The sequence below is a fragment of the Mandrillus leucophaeus genome, unplaced genomic scaffold (genome assembly GCF_000951045.1).
Source record: "Mandrillus leucophaeus isolate KB7577 unplaced genomic scaffold, Mleu.le_1.0 Scaffold317, whole genome shotgun sequence".
NCBI lineage: Eukaryota > Metazoa > Chordata > Mammalia > Primates > Cercopithecidae > Mandrillus > Mandrillus leucophaeus.
The window spans coordinates 2066640-2083004 of NW_012103332.1; the positions used below are offsets into that span (position 1 = coordinate 2066640).

At 42.7% G+C, this 16365-nt stretch overlaps 1 protein-coding gene across 1 annotated transcript in view; it reads right to left on the minus strand.

The window, feature by feature from the left end:
- Positions 1-16365, minus strand: part of CLNK (cytokine-dependent hematopoietic cell linker) — a 206794-nt gene that overhangs the window by 78417 nt on the left and 112012 nt on the right. Inside the window, exons 4-5 of the mRNA XM_011987821.1 lie at positions 14147-14175; positions 1803-1840 (exon numbers count right to left, since the gene is read on the minus strand). Coding sequence (XP_011843211.1) covers positions 1803-1840; positions 14147-14175 — 67 coding nt within the window. The remainder of the gene's footprint in view (positions 1-1802; positions 1841-14146; positions 14176-16365) is intronic.

Genomic DNA, 16365 nt, shown 5'->3' on the forward strand with positions numbered 1-16365 from the left:
GTTAGCCAGGATGGTCTCGATCTCCTGACCTCGTGATCCGCCCGCCTCGGCCTCCCAAAGTGCTGGGATTACAGGCGTGAGCCACCGCGCCCGGCCAATTTCAAGGATTTTTAACTAGAGGTTCAATATTCTTTACCCATGAACCTTTTAATTTTTACAATTTTTGTGTGTGCCTGTGTGTGTATGTGTATGTGTGTTTCTGGGTAAGGGTCTATAGCTTTTGTTAGATTCTTAAAGAGCTACTTCAAACAGTAAAGAGTCAATGAGTTTATGAGCAGAATCAATCAATCATCAATCAATCAATCATATATCTGCCCATCTAATCTATAGATATGCAAGTTATAACTTTAAATTATATACCTATGCAGTTACTTGTAATAAAATATATTGAATTAATGTTATAACTTTTAATCTTTTTCTCTAGTTGTTAAAATTATTTGTAAATATTGCAAATGATTTCATAAAATAGATGTAGCAAGATGCAGTTACTTTTGTATTACTGAATACTTAGCATAATTCAAACGTGCTGCCATTTAAAATATGTTATTATAAAATATGTGAATGTGTTTAAGTATCAGTACGTATTTTAGATTAGCTTTTTAAACTCCTAAGTATTGAATTATTGGGCCAAAAAAGTGAGTATTTTAATATTGCTTACTTAATGTTATGAAATTGCTCTCAAGAAAGTTTATTTCAATTTAAAATTTTACTATGAGTGTTAGGAAGTGCGCTTCTCATAACACACCTGCCAGCACAGTGTGTTGGTATTTTCACTTTATTCGGTCTTCACAATGACCATGTTAATTAATTTTTATTTCCATTTTATAGCTGAGGAATTGGAATATAGTTTTAAGGGAGGAGACCACCCCTCATATTGTCTTATGCCCAATTTCTGCCTTCAAAGAAAGAAGTAAAAACTAAAAGGCAGAAATGGAATCCACAGGCAGATAGCCCAGCACTGCACCCTGGGCCTGGTAGTTAAAAATCAACCCCTAACCTGACTGCTTGTGTTATCTGTAGATTCCAGACATTTGGAAAAGCATTGTGAAAATCCCTGTCCTGTTCTGTTCCATTCTGATTACTGGTGCATGCAGCCCCCAGTCACATACCCCCTGCTTGCTCAATCAATCATGACCCTTTCACACAGACTTCCTTAGAGTCGCAAGCCCTTAAAAGGGCAGGAATTGCTCACTCAGGGAGCTCGGTTTTTTGGAGACGTGAGTCTGCTGATGCTCCCAGCTAAATAAAGCCCTTTCCTTCTACAACTTGGTGTCTGAGGGGTTCTTGTCTGTGGCTGTTCTGCTACAGTTTTATACCCAAGAATTAAAATGCAGTTTTTCTTGCCAAGAAAGTATGCCACTTAGAAAAGCATTTGTTGTTGTTGTTGTTGCTGTTGATTTTTTTTTTTTTTTTGAGACGAAGTTTCACTCCTGTTCCCCAGGCTGAAGTTCAATGGCATTACCTCAGCTAACTGCAACCTCTGCCTTCTGGGTTCAAGCGATTCTCCTGCCTCCACCTCCCGAGTAGCTGGGATTATAGGCTCGCACCACCATGCCCAGCTAATTTTTTGTATTTTTAGTAGAAACGGGGTTTCCCCATGTTAGCCAGGTTGGTCTCAAACTCTTCACCTCAGGAGATCTGCCCGCCTTGACCTCCCGAAGTGCTTGGATTACAGTGTGAACCACCGCACCCAGCCTGTTACTGTTGATTTCTAAAAATTTTACCAAGTATCTTGAATAAAATCCACCTACTTTGCAAATATTAAAGACTTATAAAATAGATAAGGGAAGCAACTGACTTACCCAGTCTAGGAGAGGCTCGTTAATCCTCTGGTACTGGCCTGCCAACACAAACAGACCGAGCATTATTTTAATCACCGTGGTAGCTCCAAATATCAAAAAGACTGGGCCCTTGTTTTTCTCCAGAAATCTTTTGTCAGTTTTAATTAACTTACCTTGATTATGATTTTTCAAAACTAAAGTGCATTTTTGTTTATTTCCCATTTTACCTGTTGGTCTTGCAAAACAGGGACAAAGAAAAAGGAGAAAAGAGAATAGAATTCAAATCAATCAGTGACTTGGAGGTAAGAAACCTCTACTGTAGCAGGTCAAAATTCTCATTGCAAGAGAAAAATAATGTTAGAAGACCTCTCATAGCAATTGCTCCCGAAGTCATGAGTCAGCAGCAGCTCAGCTAATGATGAGGTTTATTTTTCCCTTCTCTTCCCCCACAAGCCACAGCATGTTGCAATTGCAATAATCTGTCCATACATCTGTCTCCTGAATAGACTATAAGTGTTCTGAGGACAGAAGTCATAGCTATTCATTCATCTATTTCTAGCGCCAGGCATAAGACCCCACATTGAACAACTGAGTTATGGACCAGGTGTTTCCTGAATGAAAACACAGCAGCTGTCTTTTCTCAGCACTCAACACTCTTATTTGGGCTTGTTTTATGAAAGATTGCCTGGGGTCATTCAGCCCACTCAGTATTCTATGTTTAAAAATTTACCCTCAGATTATGCAAAACCACTGCAGATTTTTTCATTCTTGATAAACTTTATTTTCCTAAATCGTATTGTAGTTCCTTGCTATTAGCCTGCATCGGGGAGCATTAGAAACAATTCTATTTTAAATTTCTTTTTTCAAATCAAATTCTCTTTATTAGCACTTATGTGAGAAGTTTCTTTCAGGTCTTAGGAGCAGAAGCTGCATGCTTTTTAGTGACTGGTTTGCTTTGATTTAAGGATATTTCCCTTCTTCCTTTGGCTGCCGAGAAATTCAGGATAAATTTCTGAATTTCATCTAAGTATTGTAGAGGACCATGATATGATAAGCATTTGTACATCTTGTTTTGGCTTTAATATTTTCCTTTTTTTTTGTTTTGTTTTGTTTTGTTTTTTGAGACAGAGTCTCGCTCTGTCACCCAGGCTGGAGTGCAGTGGTGCAATTTCAGCTCACCGCAACCTCTGCGTCTCGGGTTCAAGCGATTCTTGTGCCTCAGCCTCCCAAGTAGCTGGGATTACAAGAGCACACTACCACGCCCGGCTAATTTTTGTATTTTTAGTAGAAATGGGGTTTCACTATGTTGACCAGGCTACTCTCGAACTCCTGACCTCAAATGATCCACCTGCCTTGGCCTCACAAAGTGCTGGGATTACAGGCATGAGCCACGGTGCCTGGCCTTTTATTTTCTTAAACATCAGTTCTTTCACTCTGAATTCCCTTATCTTACCAAAATATGAAATAAAGAGTTGTTAATTGTATCAGCATGCCCAACTCTTTTGTAAGGTGTAATGTACAAATTAATGCAAATTTGGCTCAGTGGAAACACAGTTCTCTGGAATTTGCCTAGGACCAGTGCATATGGGAAGTGTTAATGAGACATTATTTCTCCTTGAAATAATGAGCTGGGAGGAACAGAATCTAGCCGGCACCTGTCCCCGGTCCCAGCCCATCCTTGTGGCTGGATAGCAGCTCTGGGGCACTGACACCTTCCTGACCCAGCACAATTACATCCCCACTGAGATCCCTGGCAGAGAAACCAACACGTTTTCCAGCCCTTTAGAGCAGCAATTTGTACTCTCTCATGAATCGAGTTAAATTAATAAGGTCACCCATTAAAGACCAGCTGGCCCGGAAGGAGCAAATGAGCTCAGAATTATTGGGGATCTGCTCTGGCCCTCGTTATCGAGGAAAACAACTCCACTGTCTAATTCAGGGTTCGATATAATTTCATTTTAGGAAATTGGCCTCAAGGAGTGCAGTCATGATACTGACATCTTCTTGGGAGCTGCGGGATTTCCTTTCTCACCGGAGGCAAGCGTTCCAGCCTGAGACTCTCCCAGATTCCCCGAATACGCTTCATGCTCCTTCTGTGTCTGCTGGTGCAGACCCTGCCTGGAGCCCCTTCTCCTTCTCACCTCCCCTTTGCTTCCCAGATGCTCATCGTCCTTTCAGATCCGATTTCCCTGCTTTTCTCTCTGACTACTCCAGGCCACGTCAGTCTCACTGAATTGTTAACATATGTGTTTTCTGTCTCACTCACCATGACATTTAAATATGAATAGGCAGGATCTGATTACTTTTTTGTTGTATGTTCTTTAGGGAAGGAATTGTCTTTTATCCTTCAATCTCCCTGAGTACCTATCTGTGTCATCAGTGCAGAGTTTTGAAAATGTAATTTTAAAGCATGATCCTAACACAGTGCATCAGTTCATGTCACTCGTTGCCCATGTCATACAGACCAGGTGCCCTGTGTGGCCCCCAGAGCTCAGCACAACCTGCCCCATCCTGTTCTCTGACCTCATCCCTTTCCAGCCTCTTCTCTCCTGGACCAAACTGTAGTCAGGCTATCCTGAACTCTTTTCTCTGCGAGGCCCACCTTGTGAGATTCCACATTCATTTCTGCATTGTCCAATTTTTGCAAGACTCCTACTAAGTCAGTTTAGCCAGAATCTCCCATTCTCCATGCCTGATCAGCCTCCATATCTCATCCAATCAGGGCCCTCCTCTGCCACCTTCCTCCCGTGATGTCTGATCACCTTGGCCTGCCTTCAGCAAGAATCTTTTCAGGTCAGTTTAGCCAGAAACCACCTCTGTCCCCGCCCTTTCCCTTACCCCTGAGGTTTCCTCTTTGTAATTTTCCTTTCCCAGACCTTCACGCTGCTACCTTTAAGGTAGGAGACCACCCCTCATATTGTCTTATGCCCAATTTCTGCCCCCAAAGAAAGAAGTAAAAAATAAAAGACAGAAATGAAATCCACAGGCAGACAGCCCAGCGCCACACCCTGGGCCTGGTTAAAGATCGACTTCCGACCTAACTGGTTATGTTATCTATAGATTCCAGACATTGTATGGAAAAGCATTGTGAAAATCCCTGTCCTGTTCTGTTCCGTTCTGATTACTGGTGCATGCAGCCGCCAGTCATGTACCCGCTGCTTGCTCAATTGATCATGACCCTCTCACGTGGACCCCCTTAGAGTTGTAAGCCCTTAAAAGGGACAGGAATTTCTCACTTGGGGAGCTCGGTTGTTGGAGACGTGAGTCTTGCCAAAGCTCCCAGCCAAATAAAACCCTTCCTTCTTTAACTCCGTGTCTGAGGGGTTTTGTCTGTGACTTGTCCTGCTACACCTCTCCTATAAATTTCCACTTGTCTTTATTGTATTCTGAGTTGAGCCCAGTCTCTTTCATACTGCAAACACTCATTGCAGTAATCCTTTACCTATCTCCATCATCTGGAATAAAGCTTGTCTCACCATTCTGCAATAAGAATCATGAAACTCTTCCTTTACCTCTTTCTCACCTCTGACTTCAGCTGTTTCAGCTAGCTTCTCCTTGAGTCTCCCAGCACACCCAGCTCACGCTACTTCAGGAGCTTGCACCACCATCCCTCTGTCTATAGCCCTCTTTTCTTGGATCTGCCCATGCCTGGATCTTTGTCCACTATCCAACTGTATCTGAAATGTCATTTCCCCTGGAGGGGGCTTTCCTGACCACCGATGTCAGGCAAAAATTAAAGAGCACCTCTCCAGCCCTGTACCTCACCACCCCTGGCACCTGGGATGGCAGTGAGAATGCTGCACACATGTGTGCACCAGGCCTGTCTCCTTTTCCTGTGGTGCTTGGCTGGTGTCCATATCTCTCCTTCCCCTGCCCTGGGCAGGCGAGTGGGCATGGCATGGATCTCCCACCCCTGGGGTGTTGGCTGTGATGGAATCTAGGTTGCCCTACTTGACCTTCTATGCTCTTGATCTTGCCTCAGTGGCTGGGCAGAGACCCCAAGGCCCATGCGGATGATGGAAGCTGTTGGGTAAAAGGGAAGTGAATCACAATGACTGTTTGGAAAAAGCCTTCCTTTGATCCACATTGGATTGTGATGTGAGGAAGAAATAAACCTTTTTTACATTCCACTAACATTTGTAGTTTATTCATTGTAGATGGTAGTCCTCCCTGATTAATACTTTTTTTTTTTTCAAGTTTCTCCATAGCATCTAGGAACAAAGCTAACCAATAAATAATCTAGTTACAAACTATGGTACCTGCCTCCCCCCAGGCAGTGGCAAGACTTCAGGCTTCCGATGGCTCCTGCAATGCACGTGTAGCAGAGATGGGCATACGGTGAATGCACAATCAATAAACAGTCAGTTGTCAAATACAGAATGCAGTACAGCAGGAACATGTCAGAATCGGGAAGCAGCGACAGAACCTTCCTGCTCCCGCGCAGAGCGAACAGAGCTTTACACTTCCTCTCATGGACCCAGATCCCCACCAAAGTGGCTCAACCCAAACCCTTCCAGGCATTCGCATCTTCCTGGACCTGAAAGAAAGATTGGCTTCCTGGGACCATTTTCTAAAAAGAGAAAGGGAGTTGCTCAGTAGATTTCACATCTGCATCCTGGGAGAGTTGTGGTTGTGTTGCGTGGATGTGTGGAGTCATTCATCACCCACAGACACCAGACAGCTCCAGAGAACAGCTGACTTCTGTGTTTCCCTCAAGGAAACATCTTTTTGCAAGAAACAATGTCCCTTTGAAAGTTATTTTTAAGAGGGAAGTGAAGATAGATATACGCAGTATAAAGCCCTGGAGAGCCTCCTGATAGCCAGAAGGCAGTTACTCCAGCCCTGTGGCTGTCCCTTGAACAACTCTTCTTGTGTCTGCAGAGGCCCAGCCAAGGATGACAGAGGTGCTTGGCCAATACGCATCCAACTGAGGTCCCTTGACCATTTGCATCAGACTCACCTTGGGAGCTGAAGAAAGGAAACAAGGCAAAACCTGAGTCCCAGAGCAAACCAGTTGAATCAGTCTGGTTTTTTTTTTCCTCCAGCTCCTCTGGTGACATTTATTCACCCTGAAGTTTTAGAACCACTAACCTAGAAGCTCCAGTTCCCTTCCAAAGGAAGACAGGCCATTAGGTAAATAGAGACTCTCAGATTATTTTCATTTGGAAACACTTCTGGGAGCTGAAGTCTCTGGAGGTGCAGGGCCGGTGCCTTCATCTATGCCCCCATTTAGTGGCTTTGCAGGGAAAGGGTAGCCGGTGGACCTTCAAGTGCTGTTGCCATGGGATATTCACATTCAAAGGAAATCCTGAACTGGAAGAATTCCCGGTGGGTCCCATGATGAGAATATGCTTATCTTGCATGAGAAGAGAAATAAAAATAGGAAGCCTGCAGAGGTTTAGCACTTTCTATTTCCCTAGGAAAGCAAGTCAGTTAGTAGGTTGCTTGGACATTCTCAAGCCAGACAGGTTCCCCAAGCAAAACCAGCTTCTGGTTTCTTTTCAGTTTCAAAAGAAGACTCAGGGGAGTGGGGAAGGGGAGGAGAGGTGTGGCAAAGATCAGGGTTGGCTCCAAATCTGCAGGTTGCCAGCTGGACTTAAGAATATGTGTTGAAAATTGAGGGGTCCATGAGTCCCAGCTACCTGTTACTAACTACTCTGTGGCAGAGACAGTCGTGTGTCTCCCCATATCTATTTTCTCTGTCTTCTCTGGTACCAGAACCCTTTGCTGTTTAGCTGGGCTCGTGGTCACCTGGAGCTACATGTCTTCCTTGTAGCTATGCATGGCCATGAGTCCAAGCTTTGGTCAATTGAATCTAGGTGGAAAATCAAGTCACAATTTCCAGGATACTTCCTGAAGTTGTTATGCACTTTTTATTTCTCCTTTTTCTCTTCTTTTTCCATCCTGTGGCCTGCAGTACAGACATCACTATTTTAGGCTGTAAGATTAAGGCGAATACAAGGGAGGGAGCAAAAAGGCAGGAAGAACAGGGTCTCTGAGGACTTCCAGGAGCAGAGCTGCCAAAGAGCCTTGGACTGTTTACCTTGGGACTTGACTTACATAAGAAAAAATAAATAAATAAATAAACATCTCTCGTGTTTAAGCCCCATGAATTTTTTTAAGTGCCTTGCAGCCTTTGATGTTTTATCTCCTTACGGAGGTTAGTGTTTGCCAGGAACACAGCAGAGCAGCTGATCAAAGGCATGAGGAAGGCAACATGTATTTCATGGGAGCTGAGTGGAGAAGTTTTAGGCTTAAATCCTGGCCCTGTCACTCTGGAGCCATGTGACCTCAGGCAAACCCAACTGCTTATAAGCCTCAGTTAACTAGGGTTAACTTGTAGAATGGGAGTAACAGCACCTACCCCCAAACGGCTGTTGAGAAGTTTTGGTCCATAGAATTTAGGTGGGAAATCAACTCAGAATTCCCAGAGGATAACTTCTTGGCTCAGCGCCCAGTAACAAGATGCTGTGTTGTGTGTTTGTCTTTTCAAGTTTAACGTCATGACCAAATCCTTCTCACTCAAACCAGGTTGTTAGCACTGCTTTCAGATCTATATTGAGAACTTGTTCATTTTTTAGTGCTCATTTTTAAGCAACATGTGCGACTTTTTCAGCGTTCAACTCTGTTGATATCCACTTGCTGATGCTTCACAAGGGTTCTTCAAGCTGGGGTCCCCTTCAGCTATGAGGCACAGGGATTCAGTGGCCACTGTCATCTGGGTGGCCAGATGAAGGCCAAAGTAGAACTCTTTAAATCTTATATTTCACCATCTCTGAGTAAAGGATTATGACAGTCAGTGAGTTTTGACTATATGGCTTATAACTGGGAAGAAGAAGAAAAGAGGAAGGAAGAGGGGAATGAGAGAGAGAGAAATAGGTATAGAAAAAAATATATATGTATATACATTTATGTGCCACATAACCATGTTTTGGTCAATGATGAATCACATATATGACCATGGTCTCATAAGATTATAATGGAGCAGAAAAATTCCTATTACTGTTATGGGAGTTATTAATAAATTATTTTAGGCAAATAGGGAGGAAAAGGGGTCCTTGGAAAATTTTTGTTTCTTTTAAAGCAGCCCCAGAAATGCTTCTCGTCTAGCAGGAAAGCCCAGGCTCTTAGAACCAGCTAGCAAATTTTGATATGCAAAGGCCAGCCATTAGAAACTAGGTCCACCCAAACTTGGTGATTCCTGCCCTCTTCTTGCCCTTGTCCCCACATGTCCCTGGCAACATGGCCAGCCCCACATATCCCCACATGTGTAGAACATCATGGTGCCTTGCATTTGCATATTAAAAGGCTAAGAGGGCCAGTTTTTTCACGGGCTACATGAATGACATGCCTGGTCAAACCAATCCCCTAAAGCCTATGCAAATCAGGCACCACCTCCTCCAGCCTCCTCATATAAGCAAACACTTTTCTGCTACACAGGGGTTTTGTCTTTGTTCAAATCCCGCTTCCCTCTGTCTCTGTATGGGGGACCTGTTTTCTTCTTCCTTCCTTCTTTCTTGCCTAATTAAACTCTCCACTCCTTAAGACCACGCCACATGTGTCCATGTCGTTTTATCCAGTTCGGCACAAGACTGAGGACCCTGGTTTCCTCCACTTATCAGATCTGTATCGTTACCTAATGATGTTGTAGCCATTATAACATCATAGCACAAGGCATGACTCATATACTTGCGGTGGTGACATTGGTGTAAGGAAGCCCACTTTGCTGCCAGTCATATGAAGGTCTAGCACGTACAATTATGTACAGTATGTAATACTTCATAATGATAAAATAACTATAACACTGGTTTGTTTACTACATCATACTTTTTTTTGTTATTTTAAAGCATCCTTCCACTTATTAGAAAAAGTTAACTGTAAAACAGCCTCAGGCAAGCCCTTTGGGAGGGATTCCAGAAGAAGTCATTGTTATCCTAGGAGATGACAGCTCTATGTGTGTCATCGCCCCGGAAGATCTTCCAGTGGAACAAGATGTGGAGGCGGAAGGCAGTGATATTGATGATCCTGACGCTGTGCAGGCCTAGGCTAATGTGTGCATCTGTGTCTTAGTTTTTGGCAAAAACATTTAAAAAATAAAAAAAAATTAAAAAAATTAAAAATAGAAAAAAACATTCTGAAATAAGGACATGAAGAAGGAAAGTATTTTTGTAAAATGGTAGAATGCCTTTGTGCTTAAGATAAGTCTTACCAGGAAAGAGTCAAAAAGTCACAAAACTTTAAACATTTAAAACTGTAAAAGTTCTGGTAACCTAAGGTTAATTTATTATTGAAGAAAATATAGTTTAATCAAATAGCCTAAGCATAGAGATTCTAATGTCGACATGGGTTTACAGTGATGATCTAGGCCTTCTCATTCACTCACCACTCGTTCATTAACTCATCCAGAGAAATTTCCAGTCTTGCAAGCTCCCTTTATGGTAAGTGTCCTACACAGGTGTACCCCTTTTATCTTTTATGTTGTATTTCTACTGTACTTTTTCTATGTTTAGATACACAAATTCTTACCATTGTGTTATAACTGCCTGCAATATTCAGCACAGTAACATCCTGTGCAGGATGTTTTGTTTGTAACCTACGTGCGATAGACCATGCTATATGGCCTAGGTATGTAGTAGGCTACACAATTTAGGTTTGTGTAAGTGCATTCTATGATGTGCACACAATGTTGAAATCACCTAATGATGTATTTTTCAGAATACGTCCCTATTAGTATGTGACACATGACCGTGTATGTGTATATATACATGTGTGTGTGTGTATACATACATACACACACACATACACAAAAAAAGAGAGAGGAGAGAGAGAGACAGACTCAGTCATCTACCTCTCTGGGCATTTCAGTTTATTCACTGAACAACAGTTCTTTGATCTGAAGATTATGAGCTAATAATTCGAAGCCACAAATAGTCCAAACTCACAGAAATAGCTACACAGGAAACATTTAATGGGGGTTTGAAGAACAGGCATAATGTTCCCACTAGGTGGCCCTTGGAAATTTACTTCTGTTCTCTAGTTCTTAATTTCCTCATATGCAAAATACAGTAATACAATCTCAGACTACTTGAGTCCCCAGGACCTTTAAGTTTTGTTTTCTTTTTCTTTTTCTTTTTTTAAATCTGTGCCCAAAGCACAGATATGAACGTATCACAGATTGGTTGAATAAATGGATGGACGAGTGGGTGAATGGTGATAGGGAAGGCAGCTGCCTCCTGTCCCATTCCTGGAGTGCCCTTAGAAATTCAAATGAAATATGGTGACATTTGTTATCTAGAGAATTGAGGACAGCTTCTTGGTGGGAAGAGTCTGGATAGTTTTCTTCTCCCTCTCTCTCTTTTTAACCTTCAGCCAGCAATTCTAAAGAAGAATGGCCCGGAACTACTTGAATTGGAATCATCTTGTTAAAGGTAGGGATTCCCTGGCTTTACTATATGCCTGACAAAGAGCTAAACCCCAATGTGGGCTTGAAAATACTCACTTTGAACTGTTGTGATTTTTAACTGTTGTAATTGAATTTTGAAGACAATGTTAATCCTTGGGTTTACCAATCTTGGGATGATTTGAAATCCTGGCTTGTCCCCAAGAGTCAACTGTCAGTTTTTTTTATTTATTTCTGTTCACGATTATTCCCAACACCCTGTGGAGAGAACCAGGAGGACGCCAGCCTCTGCTCAATTAATACAGGCATCGCAGCATCGGAAATAGCCAGCAGGGGGCATTAGATGCTCACATATTCTATACCTGCATGTCTCCCTCGTGTCCTAAAATCCTTATTAATTTTTCTTTTACAAGTAGGAAAAATCAACCTTGAAGACTGCTTTCCTTAGAAAGACTTAAAAGTAAGATTTTCCTGGACAAAATGAAATTTCTTGTCTTTTAAATCAAATCAGCCAATATCTATCTTCATCAATGTTTTTATTATACGTGGAGGCTTAAGACAGAAGGATCCACTTTCTAAACAGGGCCATCTTTTCCAGTTAAATTCTTCATTTAGGGGAAGGAGAAAAACTCAGGAGTTTATTTTATGGAAAGCATTGCACTGTTTTCTGTGTATCAGCCTCTGAGAAGGTATTGACCTTGACAGACTGTCCCAGTTTGAATATGTGTCTGTCTTCTCCAGGCTTGGAATAGTTTCCTAAAGAATATTTTCTGATAGATTGTTTTTAGCATACAAAAACACGTGCTACTGTAGAAAATTATAAGCCACAGATAGGCAAAAAAGAAGGGAATAAAAATTGCTATAATGTTACCATAGCAAGACAAATCATACAAGTATACAAATATTTGATTATAGTCAAGTGACTCATACACACACACAGACACACACATAATCACACACACCACCCATCATCGATTTATAGTTTATAAATATACAATCACTCTGTGTATCCTATTTTTCCCTGCTTTTTCACAAAATCACATGCTACCAACACATCCATGACAATGAATATGCTTCAACATCGTCATTTTAATGACTCCCTAGTATTTTCTCGCATGAACGCCCTCTCCTGCTTTCAAATGATCCCATCGTCAAAAATCAGAAACAACTTGAAGTATCTGGGAATGTTATCAAACCACCCTGGCGCACAGTCTGTTTTGTAAATCGTCGTGCGTATCTTAATTAGATAAGGTCTGCTGTGCTTTAGTAGACATTTGTTGTGGTTCATAAGTATGCCTAGGCCGATTCATAAGTATGCGTAGGTCTGCTGGGCTGTTATTTCTTTTCTTTTGTTTTTGAGACGGAGTCTTGCTCTGTCACCCAGAGCACCCAGGCTGGTGTGCAGTGGGGCAATCTCGGCTCACTGCAACCTCCACCTCTGGGGTTCAAGTGATTCTCCTGCCTCAGCCTCCTGAGTAGCCGGGACTACAGGTGCCCACCACCATGCCCAGCTAATGTTTGTATTTTTAGTAGAGATGGGGTTTCACCATATTGGCCAGGCTGGTCTCGAACTCCTGACCTTGTGATCCGCCTGACTTGGCCTCCCAAAGTGCTGGAATGACAGGCGTGAGCCACTGCGCCTGGTCTGGGCTATTATTTTGAACAGACTGGGAATGTCATGATTTGCTGCTAAGTGTTTCTGGTAAGGTGTAGGTTCGAGTGTGTATGAGCAGGCCTGGGCCACTTTATCTCAATGGACTTTTGTGGGGTTTCGATTTGTTTTGTTTTTCCTGCTGGTGTCTCTAGATTGTTGTTAAGAAATGGAGTGCCCATCTGTCCATTTCTGTCTGTCTTAACCAAGGTGGGGAGCAAGACGGGAGGAAGAGGGTACGAGTAGGTGGAGCTGGCCGCTCTATTTTACCTGTGTGCTTTATGATTCACCAGTTGCCAAGCACATCAGACAAGCCACTTCATTCCCAGGTATGCCACCCCGTTACAATATTCTCTACCCTCCAGGATGCCAGTGAAGGATGGGAGGGGTGAGAGGTGCCTTTGATACTAAAGACCCCAACACAATTTGGTATTATCTACCTTGAGAGAACACAACCTTGGTGAGGCCTGACCGGGAAGTTGAATGAAAACATTTTCTGTAGAGAGATTAAGGCTGGGTGCTCTCTGCCTCTGTGAACTCATATTTCTCGCTTTCACTTTTGCTTTTTGCCCAGTTCTGCTGGCTGCTGGGTGGGACATGCTGAGGGCTGGTTATGCACTCCAACATGCGGTATGATGAAAGTTTCAAATGCCTTTGCCGAGTACATAACTCCTTAGGACTCCATCACTTCTTTGCATGCTTCCTCTGGACAACGTCTCCGTTTTTCTGCCTCGTTCCAGTCATTCTATCTAGACACCAGCTTTCTAGGGAAGTTCTATGGAACTTTCCCTGAAATAATAACCTTCCCCGATGAATAGTGCATACTTTCACTTAAGCTTTAATGGGCTCCTGTTAAGTGCCTAGTACCAGAAAAGAGGCTATGAAGAGAGATACAGGAGAAGCATCAAAGATGGCTTTTGAACCATTCATTCTTTCCACCCATGTTTTGGGGTAACTAATTATGTAGAATTTAGTTGAATGAATATTAGTGAGTTGCCATAAGACTGGCACTGAGGTAGACTTATACCCATTGCATAGATGAAGGAACTCAGGCTCAGAAAGATCTGTGCTCCACGCAAAGCTGCACAGCTAAGTAGAGAGCCAGGATTCCCATCCATCCAGCCAATTTCCAAAGCTTTCGAGAGTCACAGATCAGGCTGTACCCTGGGGCAACTGGAAGGAATGGCAGTGGCTAATGTCACTTCGAATAGGCCACAGTTTTATTGAAATAAAAACAAAAAAGAATGGAAATAACAGCCCAACAGACTTATGCTGACATTCCCATCACTTAGGTGATAGAGAGCCCCGACTCACCTGTTGCACTATTGCAGTGAGGCCATGACCTAGGGAAGAAAAGAGAACCAAGTTAAGTGTCCATTGCTGCACTTCCACCGATCCCCTGCGTACGAACAGGCAGTCATCAAACATCATTGTACAAGTCAGCCTCTGAAGCTGCTTTACGTATGTACTATTACAGACCTGAAGTCACATATTATTCTATCATACACAGAAATAATGTATATATTTCTATTTTCTAGAAAACAACATGTAGAAGAAAATAAAAATGGACACTACGGGTTATATTTTGGTTATTCTCATGTACATAGCTATCTACATACCTGAAGATGTATGCATGCATTTAAACACATATAGGCATTGTCAAATCAAGCTTAGCCCACAGTTGCCTCCTTACATATTTTAAGTTCTGCCTAAAGATTTCTCTATATATCATGAACTATAAAAAGTGGAGGTGTAAACAGACAACAGCCTATCGTTGTGGCAATCACTGAGTTTTAGCCAGTCAGATGTAGCCAACTGTTGGAACTGTGTTCACATCAGGCAAATGCCGAGCTGTAACCAATCTGGGTGTTTCTGTACCTCACTTCCATTTTCTATACATCATTTTCCTTTTTCTGTCCATAAACCTTCTTCCACCACATGGCTGCACTGGAGTCTCTGAGCCTCCTGTGGCTGGGAAGGCCACCCGACTCTCAAACCATTCGTTGGTCAATTAAGCTCCTTTAAATTTCATTCGGCTGAAGTTTTTCTTTTATCCGTATCAATACAAAAGAGCCCAGCATGGTGGCACACACCTGCAGTCCCAGCTCCTCAGGAGGCTGGGGTGGGAGGATCACTTGAGCCCAGGAGTTCACATCCAACCTGGGCAACATAGCAAGATCTCTTGAAAAAATAATAATATAAAAGAACGTGTAGGATTTTGATGTTACAAATATATTCTATATCTTCAAATGTTATTCAAAAACAAGGTGTTGATTATCTACCTCAGTGGTTCTCAACCATTTTGGCATCAGGGACCAGTTTCCTGGAAGATGGTATTTCCACAGACGGGGGTTGGGGATGGTTTCAGGATGAAGGGAAGAAATGGTTCTACCTCAGATCATCATGTATTAGTAGGATTCTCACAAGCAGTGTGAACCTAGATCCCTCCCAGGCGCAGTTCATGGGAGGGTTTGCGCTCCCATGAGAATCTAATGCCGCTGCTGATCTGATGGGAAGCGGAGCTCAGGCGATAATGCTCAGTCGTCCACTGCCCACCTACTACAGTGTGACCCAGGTCCTAACACACCACAGACCAGTACTGGTTTGTGACCCAGGGGTTGGGGACCCCGATCTATATGATATTTTTAAGGGGCATTTAGGTTCTTGATAGTTCTAACTTTGTAAAATGATGTTGCCATGTGTATTTAGCATTTAAACCTCATCTCTGAATCTTTCTTTTTTTTTTTTTGAGACATAGTCTCTGTCGCCAGACTGGAGTGCAGTGGCACGATCTCACCTCCCGGGTTCAAGCAATTCTCCTGCCTCAGCCTCCTGAGTAGCTGGGACTACAGGTGTGTGCTACCAGGCCAGGCTAATTTTTGTATTTTTAGTAGAGACAGGGTTTCACGATGTTGGCCAGGATGCTCTCGATCTCTTGACCTCGTGATCCACCCACCTCGGCCTCCCACAGTGCTGGGATTACAGGCTTGAGCCATCACGCTCAGCTTGGATCTTTCTGTAGAAAGATGTTATCAAGCACAATGAAGGGGTCAAATAACGTGAACACTCTCGGCCCCTTGTTGCATATTACTCAGAAGCTTTCTGGATGAGCTGCGCCAATTAATAATAATTTATATTCTTATGCATGAAATGTGAAGAGCTCGTCTCACTGTATCTCACCACCATTAAATCCATACCTTATAACCACTTTGCCTACATGGCACTTGATTCCTCATTTTACCCATTTCATTTCCTTGATGACTAGTGAGATTGAATTTCTTTTTTCCCAAAAGGTTCTGGGCCATTTATGTGTCTTCTTGGTAAGTTATCTGTACATGTCTTTGCCCATTTTTTTTCTTTTTTCTTTTTTTTGAGGCAGTGTTGCTGTGTTGCCCAGGTTGGAGTGCAATGACAGAATCTTGGCTCACTGCAAACTCCACCTCCCAAACTGGGCTAATTTTTTGTATTTTTAGTAAAGATGGGGTTTCACCAGGTTGGCCTGGCTAGTCTCGAACTCCTAACCTCAGATGATC